At 39.1% G+C, this 12,860-nt stretch overlaps 1 protein-coding gene across 1 annotated transcript in view; it reads left to right on the top strand.

Moving 5' to 3' along the window:
- The window catches only part of dusp3a (dual specificity phosphatase 3a), a 41,640-nt gene that overhangs the window by 13,532 nt on the left and 15,248 nt on the right, over positions 1-12,860 (top strand). Inside the window, exon 2 of the mRNA XM_075457371.1 lies at positions 2,922-3,136. Coding sequence (XP_075313486.1) covers positions 2,940-3,136 — 197 coding nt within the window. The 5' untranslated portion in view covers positions 2,922-2,939. The remainder of the gene's footprint in view (positions 1-2,921; positions 3,137-12,860) is intronic.

The raw sequence follows: 12,860 nt of genomic DNA, 5'->3' as shown, positions 1-12,860 counted from the left end.
TCAAATGTGTGTACATAGTACAGTTGCAATAAAGTAAAGAAAAAAAAAGAAAAGGAAAAAATACATACACATACACACATACATACATATGTACACATATATGTATATATATATATATATATATATATATATATATATATATATATATATATATATATATATATATATATACATATGTGTGTGTGTGTATACATACATATATACATACATTTCCCCCCCCCTTCTTCTTCCTTAAAAAAATACCAGCAATGGCAATAAGAAGTATTGCCAGGTGAAATGTCTTCAAGCTCCAAGAAGTCCATTTCCCCCTATGTAAGCTCTTATGAATACGGATGAAAATCTCAAAATACAACATTTTTAAAGGTGATATACACCAAATCTATTGAAGTTTGTATGGTTTGAAGTTTGAAAATGTGTGTTGGAACAATGAAAAGGTCATAAAAGTCACCTGGAAATTATGCAGAAAGTGTAACTTTGTTTATACACATTTGCACCTTGACACGTCTTATTTAAATATTTAATGTAAATGTTCAGATCACTAAAAGTGGCAAACTTTGTCTTTATAATCAGATTATAGCATTAATAAATGAGTCCTAATTCAGGTGTAACCGACCACTTGTTGTAGGACTTCCGTATGAAACCATACAGTTGTCACATAATTAAATGATCTGCTTTGGGATATTAATGAGAATGTACATCCCATCTCGTTTTAAAACTTGACCACAAAGCCTAATTTTAGCATCTTACGAGTAGCACCTAAAGGTTCACCCCTGTTGTGTGTCCTCCTCGGGTTTAGCGCCGGTCTCCAGAGTGTCTGACCGCAGGTGGGGTGTGTCTGCTGGAGGTAGTGAAGGAGGATGGGAGGTGTGTCAAGACAGGATCAAACACAGGAGCAAAAACCGGAAATTAGAGAATTCCTTTAGAATAAAAGCTCAGTATTGCCTGCTGCTGTAGGTTTGTAAATGTACTTTATTCATACAGCCAATCCTTACGGTGTACCAAAGTGCTTTACAGCAGGTAATAAATAAAGAGAAGAATAAGAAAAATCAATAAAAGAACAGTGAAAGCAATAAAATACAACAAAATCGAATAAGATAAAATAAGATAAAAGTGTCTTCGTACTACTGGGTATTAAAAGCAATCCTAAATAAGTAGGTTTTTAGCCTAAATAAAATGAATATAATATTATATAATAATAATAAAAATTTATATAATTTAAAAAATATATAATTTTTTTTTATAAAATAAATAAAAATAAAATTGTAAATTGCTGCTCGTTTTTTTTTTTTAGATCACCAACATTTGATACTGAAAATCCAAAACTACAGACACAAATGTTTCACTGTAAAAGCCCCAATTCGTCTGTTTTCAGGCTTTGAATGAGATCCTTTTATTATCTTAGAGCATATTAACCCTGACATTGATGTTGGCAGGTATGATATACAAAGAGCTGGATTGTGTTGAGGTCAACACTAGTTTTCAGGACTATCCAAGACAAAGAAAGTTTGACTTATACTTATTGCCATTTTCCTCTGCAGCTCTTTACGGTGGTGTTCTGCAAGGCACCATATTTGGCCGTCATACATGATTAATCCGAGGTCTGTTATTTAGAAAAAAGACAAAACTTTGGTGCTTTATGTTTATGTTTATGCAGACGCTTAGCAGACGCTTTTATCCAAAGCGACACCAAAGATAATAAGTGATAAAAAGATTAACTCCTTCCTGAACTGCCCATAAGGATGTAAAACTCTAGCTGTGAGCCCTGCCGACTATTAAAACAAGCTTATCTACATACCAACTAGTATTTTATGTTGTTTAAGCCCATTATTATTATGTTCTTCCTCTACTGGTATCTTAAATCTATGCCAAACAGTGCACTTTTGTCTATGATGGACTTTTGCATCATACTAATATATTTTTTCCAATCCAGAGAGACTTGAGTAAGGATTTCAAACCTCTTCATGTTTGTATTTGCACATGACACTGTTCTCCTTTCTGTTGCTATCACATCCACAACACTTCCGAAACTGTTAATATAATAGTTGAAACTGAATAAAGTCTTAAACTGTTCAAGAAATCGGATCTGAAGTTGCAAAAATTAAGGCTAAAACAAGCAATAAAGTATATGAGACTGGAGACTGTTGAATGGAGGAAATAAAATGAAAAACTGAAAAAAAAAGAAAATATGAAAACAAAAATGCACCTAAAGGAAATGTGTTGAATAAAGACGGGAAAAGATTAGTGATATGAAATTAATGTGTCATATCTATCTATCTATCTATCTATCTATCTATCTATCTATCTATCTATCTATCTATCTATCTATCTATCTATCTATCTATCTATCTATCTATCTATCTATCTATCTATCTATCTATCATACGGAAGAGTATTAGGGCCAGGCATAAGAAAAAATAATAATATTTTGCCCGTCGAGATTAAAGTCAAAATGTTGAGAATAAAGTTGAATTTTTGACGAAAAAGTCAACTCCTCTGGTCCATCATCTAATTACTTTATTTTCGACATTTCGACTTTAATCTCAACATGTCGACTTTATCCTCGACAGGCAAAATATAAATATTTTTTCTTATGCCTGGCCCTAATACTCTACCGTACTAAAAAGATAAATCTGACAAGAAAGAGGAAAAATAATAATATCTAAAGCTGAAACAAAAGGTTAGTTGTGTGAACAGAAAAATCTTTATTTATTTGGATAAACATAATCTTTTATTCTGAAAGTAAGACCGGAAACACTTTTTAAAACTCCCGCGCTTTTCGACACCGTTGGAATGAAATGTAGGGCTCCCGCCTCGTGAGACAGGTTGCTGAACAGGGAGCAGCGCGCGCACGACTCACGCGCTGAGAGAAGATGCTGGTGAAGACGCTCACGAGTCTGACACTAATTGTGATCTAACATTAGTCTGTGTGAAGAGGAGCCATGAAGAAACACCTGAGCCCCACCAAACAGCAGCAGCAGCCGCAGCCGCCGCCGCCTCCACAGGCTGACGTCCCGGCTCCAGACTTCGAGGTTACCGTCCAGAAACTCAACGAGCTCCTCTCCGACGGCAGCGGCTTGTACAAGCTGCCGACACAACACTTCAACGAGGTCTTCCCCAGAATCTACATCGGCAACGCGTGAGTCATCCTCCCTTTTTGTTGTTCTTTTGTTTTTTTATCTTCTATTTTTTTTCAGCCCGTCCACAAACACCAACAGTCACAACAGTGTCGCATGCCGATCAGCACGCACGTAGGGCGGGCTTGTTGTTTTGGTGCCTCCGCTGTCACCGGGGAGGAAGCGGCAGCCTGTTGTTGCCAATACGGACAACCGGCTGTCCTCGAAGTGTGCCTCAATAACAAGGCAGGTTGGACACTGTAACCCAACAACACCCCGATTATAACCACGGATACGATGATGGATAATGAAACTAAGCGTTATAGAGCAGGGAAATTCGGATGTTAAGGGCAGCTTTCACTCAATGAAACCCCTCCATCATTAGTGTCACCGCCGTGCAATCACGTCCTCATCAAGCCGCTCCCCTTACGGTCCAGCTGCGCTGCAGGGACACCGCGATCATCGCATCTAAAAGGCATTATTTTGACCTTTTATCACATCAAATTGACGAAATAACACGAGGTGGTCCTGATGTGGAACTAAGAGGAGCAAAAAGATGTAACAGTAGTGGGTATACAGTTGAAATAAAGAAGTTAATCTTTATTTTTTCTTAAAGCAATACATACTTTTAAGACTTTATAGATATATTATGTAAAGAAAGTGGATGCTTTTCTCTCCCTAGACTTTTCTGTATATTATTTCTAAATATCTTGTCATACCTTTTACAACCTATTAAACCTACAATCTGAAAAGGGTCGTATTTCTACAATTGTAGAAAATGATCTACAAATGTTTTTAAGGATTTTTTTTTTTTTTGCAATTTCCCAAGAAAATATCTGCTGGTTTCTTAATATTTTCTGCTTTTCTGTTGCCTTAAACTGAATTTAGACCAAAATAAGACAAACAAACAAACAAAACAGTAGCCATAAAAAAGGCTTCTGTCTTATTTCAGTCTGTCCATAAATCAGTTAAAGGAAAAAATAACCACCACACTGATCAATAAAGACAGTCGTGATCGGTTTGTGTTTGCAAGGAATGCAAAAAGATTGAAAATATTAGCGAGGAAACATGGTGTTGATTAATTGATGGGTCAGTGGAGAGGAATTTAATTGGCTTCTTATTGCGTAATAAATCAAATATTCATAACTTATCGATCAGAAATGCCAAATATCACCTCGTCCAGCTTGCGAAAAAGCAAAATAAAACCAAACGCATCCATTTGAAGTGAAGATTTTGTAGCTTTGATGTCGTCTTCAGGGATTTTCGAATTAGAAATGAAAACATAATAGATTAAGTAGTCAGATACAGCCATAATAAGGTGTATAAACTGGTGTTTGACTTTTAGCTTAAACGTGATATTTACAAACGTTTTTTTTTTTAGCTTCAGCTGACAAAATGTGTAATTTATCAGTCTACATATTATTTTCTAGGTTAATAAATGTGATAAAAAGTCAGAAAATTGGGCCCGGAACACGAATTATCTTGTCTGAGGAGCAAAATGAACACAAAAAGCAGTTTTAGAGACCTAGAACTTTTTAATTTTGGGACATTTACTTAAAAACAAAAAGGTCAAAAGCATATATTTGTGTTGTGTGTCTGATTCTTTGTGTTTATTACAAACGTATTGACAGGCTGCAAATATTTACCGCTGATCTTCTTCGACACATCAAGCACAAACCACTGTTTTTTAGTGAATAAGCTCATTATCGCACAAATGAATCACTTGCAGCGCATTGTAACTGTGGCTTTGGGGAACAAAAACCAACCGAGAACCAAGTCTTTCCAGCTCTGGTTAAAGGGCTTTAAGAATAATATAGCTGAGAAAAGCGATAATGATTATTTCATGCTGTTTTATAGATATCAAGAGTCAATTATTCTGGTTTTCTCTAGATAAGAAAGCTAATTATGTCGATTCAACGCTCTAATTTATATTGTTTGCATTTATTTGAGATCTGTGGGATAAAGCGGAGAGATATAACGTGATATAACGAGGAAACAGGCCACACATGGCCAGGATACAACTTATCAAGTTATTTTTTGTTCAATATAGTTCAATTGAAGCACTTTACTCACATCTTGGTTCATTTGAGATCTACTGTGGTGGCGAACAGACACAAAATGATAAAAAAAAACGTGCCTCTGTCCTCATTCTTATGGACCATGCAATAAAAGCAGTGTATGTAGTGTTTATATACAGTATGTTTGCTACTGGCAGAACCATAAATCCACCGTTGTTGGTTAGTTTGATTGTATCGGCTTTGTAATGAACATGCTGACTTGTTAGAAATTTATTACCTTGTGTTCCAGTAAAACCATATTTCAGCTGCTTCCTGCACAGATTGGATATAAAATGTAAAATCATTCTAGCCCACATTCTCCGTGCACACAATGTCAGGTATTGTATTTTTTTTTTATATATATTTGCCATAATGAGTCTGTCCCAGTGGAAACTGGTTGGAAATAAGCCGCTTAATGATGTTTTGTTGAAGTTGTAAGCATTCAACTGGTGTGAAATGAACCAGGGACTCATTAGGAGTGTTGACACTAGACCCCACTATCGCTTTACCAAAAAATTGATATATTTCTCTGATTATGGCAAAAGTCAGTGATGAAATCATGGCGCCGGTTCCTCTATTTGTTCCTGCATTAGATATTAAATGCCAACCGTTAGAGCAGCAGCAGGAAAGTTGAAGAAACATCACACTTCATTGTGAAAACCCGAATTTTAAAGGGGTAATTATGATATTAGATGTGTCTGCTGTCCGTGGAGGAGCATGGGCTGAATAATGATACTGGAGAGCTGATGGATGTGATGGGGAGCAAGACTATTGATCAGCTCAGCCGACCCATTAAAGGCACAGAGTGGTTTGAAGAGAAAGAATGTAGAAAAATGAGACGGCATGAGATGGATTTTCTGGTTTTTCAAAGCTTCATTTTGCTTGAAAATGATCAAATATCAAGTTATTTGCAGATTTATTTCATGTAGACTTCCTCCTCCTTCTAGGTCAACCGTTGCATTATTTCTATGATCATATAACACATTACATTAGATCCCTGTTTTTTTTAAAATTGCAACCAAGATGCATGTCAAATGGAACGTTTCTTAAGGTCTAAATGTGTTCCAGTTCAGATGAACAGAAGCCCTAAATTACAGCTCTTTATGAATGAACACTGACAGCCACCAAAACGTCTCCAGCTTCCAGCTTCAGTCACCACTGAAATCCAAACTCCTTCCACGTGTCATTGTGGTGTTATCGGCCAGGTTAACTTCCTCTAACTTTTTGAAAATACTCCTATAATTAAGCATGTGTTTGGCCTCAAAGAAACGTTTAAAGCACCACTTCCCAATCCAAATGTCATCTTTTCTTGCTCCAAAAGGAACCAAGAGGCATTACTCCAGGCTTCAGAAAAGCGGTCCATCTTTGCCTTATTTACAGTCTTTGGTTTGCTTTGTCTGGACGCTGTTGTTGTTTTTTAATTCTGAGATTTTACAGAATGATTCACAGTGTTGTTGGTGTGTATTTGTGGCAGAGGAGATATCCAGAGATGACCCCTGAGAGGCTTGTTGTCTCCGTGCAGTTCATCACGAGTGTTGGAATGTTCCTGTAGCTCGGTGCTACAACAAAAATCAATCCGAACGAGCCTGTCTGCCGGGTCCAAGGCTCCAAACAAAGTGCTGGCAGCCCTGTGTGCAGCTGAAGCTCATCAGACAAAAACTGCAGTCTGGAAAAGCCGAGAGACTCTTATGTGCTGTCATCTTCATGATCTTTGAGGATGGCGGTTTGATGCCTGATGGAGAGCAGAGTTTTCTCTAATCGCTGAATATGCTCTTCAGCCGGCCTTAGGGGATATATAATTAGTTTATTTGTGTCACCCTCCGTCCTAACAGGTGTTAAAGCGCAGTGCAATGCAATGTGATATTGCAGGTGTCTCGGGCACAGAGAGGTGATATTGATTGTTGATTAAGGCCAGTAACGTGTCCACTCTCCCCGCCTCTGAGACCCGGTAAGCCCTCTGCAGTGCTGATGTATCTTGTTAGTAGGCTGTGGTTGGTCTCAAACCAATGCAATAGTGATATGAATAAAGTAGATCACACATACTTCTTTTACAGTTCATGACTGTGTGTGTATATATATATATATATATATATATCTGGCCCGGAAAATATTCATTATGACAGGCTCCCCCAGGAAGTTTGTCTCATTAACTGTTTTCAGGCTCTAAAATATGATTTTAGTGGTAAATCGGTTATTTCTTTCAGGTCATGGCACAGTTAAAAGACTTAAATTTGTGACAATACATTCAAATTCACTTTTAAGCACAGTTTATTGGCTTTAGTCATTTGGAGACAAACAAAAGAACGGATTTTAGTTTAAAAACGAGCTCTTCCTTTCTCCCAACACTCATTATGTGAGTCGGTTAGTGCAAATAAATACATAAACCTTGGTGGCAAATTAAAGGAAAACACCACTGAAATAACTGGGAAGCACAAATGTTGGCTGAATTTTCAGATGATTCGCATTATTCTTTGTTCCCATCCAGTTTTATAATATGTCTTATACCTTTTCTAAATATACTTGTATAGTACTATAGTAGCTATTTCTCCAGTCTTGTGCCATATAACGTAAAGAAAAAATAATGCTACACGAACACTTGATAAAGTGATGAAGGTACAGTATGTCATACCCCTTTTAAGCTGTACAGATGAAGGCTGATAACCAACCATCTGGTTCTTACTGAGTCTTAAAATGAGGTAAAAACAACCCCAAACGTGACATATTTGGTTAAAAACTAAGTTGAAATGCACCGGTCTTACTGCTTTCATAGGAACTAAGATAGTAAGTAGCAGCCAGGTGCTGCTAATCGATGTGCTTCTTTAGTTGATCATCAGCAAGTTTAGTCAGTTTGCTGGTCAAGTGTGTGTTAACACAATGCCAAGGAGGAAAGACATCAGAAATTATTGCAACTGTTGCTGCCCATTAATCTGGGAAGGGTTAAAGGGCCGTTTCCAAACTATTTTGAGTCCATTGTTCTACAGAGAGAAAGATTATTCACAGGTGGAAAACATTCAGGACAGCTGTCAATCTTCCCAGGAGTGGACGTCCCAGCAAGGTCACCCCAAGGTCAGAAAACCCAAGAGCTACATCTCAGACTCTACAGGCCTCAGTCAGCATGTTAAAGGTTAGAGGTCACCCCAAGGTCAGAAACCCAGGAGCTACATCTCAGACTCTGCAGGCCTCAGTCAGCATGTTAAAGGTTAAAGTTCATGACAGCACAGTTAGAAACAGACTGAACAGGTATGGCTTGTGTGGAAGGGCTGCAGGAGAAAGCCTCTTCTCTCTAAAAAGAACATGGCAGCACAGCTTAGGTTTGCAAAGCTGCATCTGAACAAACCACAAGACTTCTGGAACCATGTCCTTTGGACAGACCAGACCAAAGTGGAGATGTTTGCTCATAATGCACAGCAGCACGTTTGGAGGAAACCAAACACAGCATATCAGCACAAACACCTCACACCAGCTGTCAAGCACGGCGGTGGAGGGCTGATGATCTGGGCTGGTTCTGCAGCCACAGGACCTGGGCACCTTGCAGCCATCGAGTCCACCATGAACTCCTCTGGATACCAAAGTGTTCTAGAGTCAGATGTGAGGCTAAAGCTGGACTTAAGCTGGCTCATCAACAGGACAAAGATCCCAAACACAGCAGCAGATCTACAGCAGAATGTGTGAAGAAGAGAAGAATCAAGGTGTTGCAACGGTCCAGTCTGAGTCCAGACCTCAGCCTGACTGAGATGCTGTGGTGGGACCTTCAGAGAGCTGTGCAGAAACCAAAGCTGCAAACCTCAATGAGCTGAAGCAGCGCTGGAGATTCCTCCTCAACCATGTGTGAATTAAAACAGGGTGTACTCAGTTTTTGTATAAGTTCCTCTAAACCAGTGATACTCACTATTTTTTTCCACAAGAGCCACATTGGCAGAGCAAAATCAAGGGAAGAGCCACTTTTACACCAACGTACTAAAGTCCCCTTTTGCAAATATGCATTTCTACATATAAAACATCCCACAAAAAAAGAAACAACACAGCCAATACATTTTCAATTAAGACCACATTGACCTTAATACTGGGATGAGCGGAAGCTGGCATGCATGTCCTTGACTTTCTTCATGTTGTATTTGTAGTTTGTTGTTGTAATCATAGTGAGACATTCAGGATGAGCATGGTGTTTGTGCTGGTTTTTGCCCTTTTTTAATTAAGAACCGATCCATTGTGCCTGCATCTTGCGCTGGCTAAAGGAGCTAGCGTGCACTGCTGTCAAGTGTGAGGTGGTTTAAGCGGGCTACGTTACCAGGTTTAACAGTCCCCCCCTTTAGGAAACACCATTAAGCCTTAATTAATACTTAATAAAAACACTTAATACTACAAAAATGAAAACTTAATAAAAATACTTAATACTGTGCCGTATTCGCTGTGTGTTATTTGAAAAAATGTATTGTTATTGTTACCATATTGTTATAAGCTACTATGCAAGTGCGAGCCGCCAATTAAAGCTTGAGGAGCCGCGCAATGAGTATCTCTGTTCTAAATGTTACACACTGGAAATTTTCTTTTCTTCTTTTGCGAGTTACTTCAATAAATAAGACATCGACTGGATCAGCACTTGTGTTTATTCAACTAGTCTGTGAAACGCTCCTGTTCATAAATGGATTATGACTGCACTTTGCCGACTTGCACTGTTTTCAGATCGGTTGTAGTCAGCACTCTGAAACCGCCGCCTGCTGCTCAGGGACAGACTCGAGGTGTGGTTGCTCTTTGTGAAGCTGCTCTTAAATAATGGATGTGTTGGGACTGCGGCTCCCAGGGTGAGGAGGCTGGGACACGAGCAGGAAGGGAAGCCATTGGCTGCCAACCCAACTCAAACCCGGCCTGCCTCTGCATCGCGCCGCGTAGAAGTACAGTAAGTGTGCACGCTGCCACTTTACTACATTCTGCCTCCTTCACGTTGCATTCAGGCTCTCGTGCTTTTAAGCATTTATTGAATCATTTATGGAAAATAGCTCAGACGGAACACACATGAGAGTTTTGTGAATGAAATTGAGGGGCTGTTTGCTTTGCTTCATCACAGGTTTGCCCTTTAGCTGGCACACAGGCAGATGGGCTGTTTCATCTCAGGGTTTTTTATTAGTTATTGGGGGGGGGGGGGGGGGGGGGGCTTCGCTGCCACCATCTCTTGGGAGCTGCCCGGGGGGTCACCCAGCCTCGCTTCAGCAGCCTCATATCGACTTTAAGCAGATATAGCAATAAAAAGCACACAGAGCTGTCAGGCTGAGGGCCTCACAGATTTATGATTCTGAACACAAATGCAGCTTTTGGAAGATTTTAAACAACATGCATACAGCTCACAAACCCCACAAAGCATTCCACTTTACGTCTTTATTTTTCTACATTTGGTGTCGCCATGCAGTGTTTTCCTCTGTGTAACGACAACGTGGGGCCGTTTAAACATAAATTATGTTTAATTAGTGACATTAAGTGCCCCCATAAAAGCTCGATACAACTTGTTTCCTTGATACTCAAAGAGGCATTTTATTCACAATCAATGGGCAGCGCCTCCAGCCAGGCTGGACGGTAACAGTGGACACAGGCGTTGGGCCAGACAGGCTAGAGCAGCCAACATCTTGTTTCGCTTTGTTGTAGTTTGTTTGCTGTATAGATCTGATATGCTGCCTTGCACCTCTTAAAGGAAACGTTTATTAGAGCAGGAGCTAAGCAGAAATGCATTTATTGTGCCCGGGAAGTAGAGGGAGATGTGCTTCACTTTTATTTTTTACGCCTCCTTCTTCTTCTCTGCCTCATAATTCCACTCTGAGTGGACTTTTGTCGCGCAGTTTTCACGCTGTTCTCTGTCGACGGCTCTTAAAATGTTGACATTGGTTTGTTGGACGTCTCACAGACTCTTCCAGCACGTGCTGGACCCGACTGCAGGACTTGTGTTTATGGTTGGACGCTGATTTGGGGGGCAATGAGGCCGGTTTCAGTCAGAGGAAACCCAACAAGAATCCCTTTAAGAAAGAACTTGGTAAACATGGAAAACTATCATAAAGGAACATAAACTCGAGAGTGATATTACAGTTCTTAAATGGTGCGCCTATGACTCAGTGTTTACACCTAATAAATTGGACTCCAAATTCAAAGATTGGATAGCTAAGGGTATAACAGCCTTATGCAGGGTAATGAAAGATGGAAAAATGCTCAGTTTAGAAACGCTTAAAAGGACACATTTATTGGAAAAACAAGACTTCTATCGATATCTGCAGCTGCGGCACTACGTTGATACGAAGATGAAAAATGTAACAAAGATTGGCACATGTTTGATTGAACTGTTTACAAAAGCCTATAATTCTGAAACTATTGATAGAACTGTTTCATGCTTATATAAGGGTCTGTCGAATTTGAAATCACATTCAACATCATATATAGATATAGTTATATATAGGAATAACTATATCTGAAGAAGAATGGACAACAATATGGAGGTATCAATGGATGTGTACCAGCTCACAGAAGTGGAGGGAGTTTGGCTGGAAAAGCCTGATTAGGTACTTTATTACACCCTCCCAGAAATCTCACTATGACAATAACTCCTCAGTCTGCTGGAGGAACTGTGGAAATCAAAATGCAAACCATTATCATATTTTCTGGGACTGCCCGGGCATGAAGGACTATTGGAAAGAGATACACAACGCCCTACAGGACATCTTCAAATGCGAAATACCCCTCGAAATTAATACTATGTTTTTCGGACACATACCTGAGGGATGGCTGAAAAGAGATAAGCACCTCATAAATATCCTGCTAATGGCTTGCAAAAAGAATATTACCAGGAAATGGCTTTCACAAGAGAGCCCAACTGTCAACATATGGATGGACATCACAATGGACATATATATATAAAATGGAGAGAATAACAGCATTTGTTAATCTTAAACTGGAGAAATTTGCCTCATATTGGGAAAACTGGGTCAACTAGTGTATGTCACGCCCCATAGGCCTGATTTTATTTTTACAAATCAGTAACTATGCCATATAAAAAGGATCACTCCCCACTTTTTACACATTCTTGTGTTTGTTGTTGTTGTTTGGTTCTCTTTTCATCGTTTAGACATAAAACAAAAATACCACTTTGGCATTTAGGACAGACAAGAGATACAAGATGTATGCACAATGTCAATAAAAAAGAAAAAAAAAAAAAGAACTTGGTGTAAATCTGGGAGTTTGTGTGTTACAAACCGGTTAGCCTGCTCACTTTGAGTGCCGATGAGATCTGTCGCCGACAGAAGAGGCGTAAATAGACGAGTCGGACACAGTTTACTACCATGAACAAGCGGCTGATTTTGAGGTCAATACGGCTTAAGCTCTGCTTTCTTTGTGATTTTTTTTTTCTGCAGAATTATACCAAATCACTTCACCAGGAGGGTGAAAATAAATACGATTAAAGAAGATTAAGAAAAAGGATCATCAAAGGCTCGACTTCTTTTCCAGTAACAGTAAAGAGACTGTTTAGGTGAACTGTTCTGACAGCTTTCCTGACAGAAAGAGAAGGTTTATTACATCTGTTTTCTGAGAAGCTAACCAAATGAAGGAGCTGGGAATAAAAATGACTTAATAAAGCATCACCTAGGTACTCAGCCAATCAAAGAAGAGTTGACTCATGACCTTCTCAGGCATTAGCAGAAGTCAGGCACGATTT

Source organism: Odontesthes bonariensis, chromosome 23 (assembly GCF_027942865.1).
Source record: "Odontesthes bonariensis isolate fOdoBon6 chromosome 23, fOdoBon6.hap1, whole genome shotgun sequence".
In the NCBI taxonomy this organism is placed as follows: Eukaryota; Metazoa; Chordata; class Actinopteri; order Atheriniformes; family Atherinopsidae; genus Odontesthes; species Odontesthes bonariensis.
Note: the sequence above shows the minus strand (reverse complement) of the source record. Positions and strands in the feature narration are given on the sequence as shown.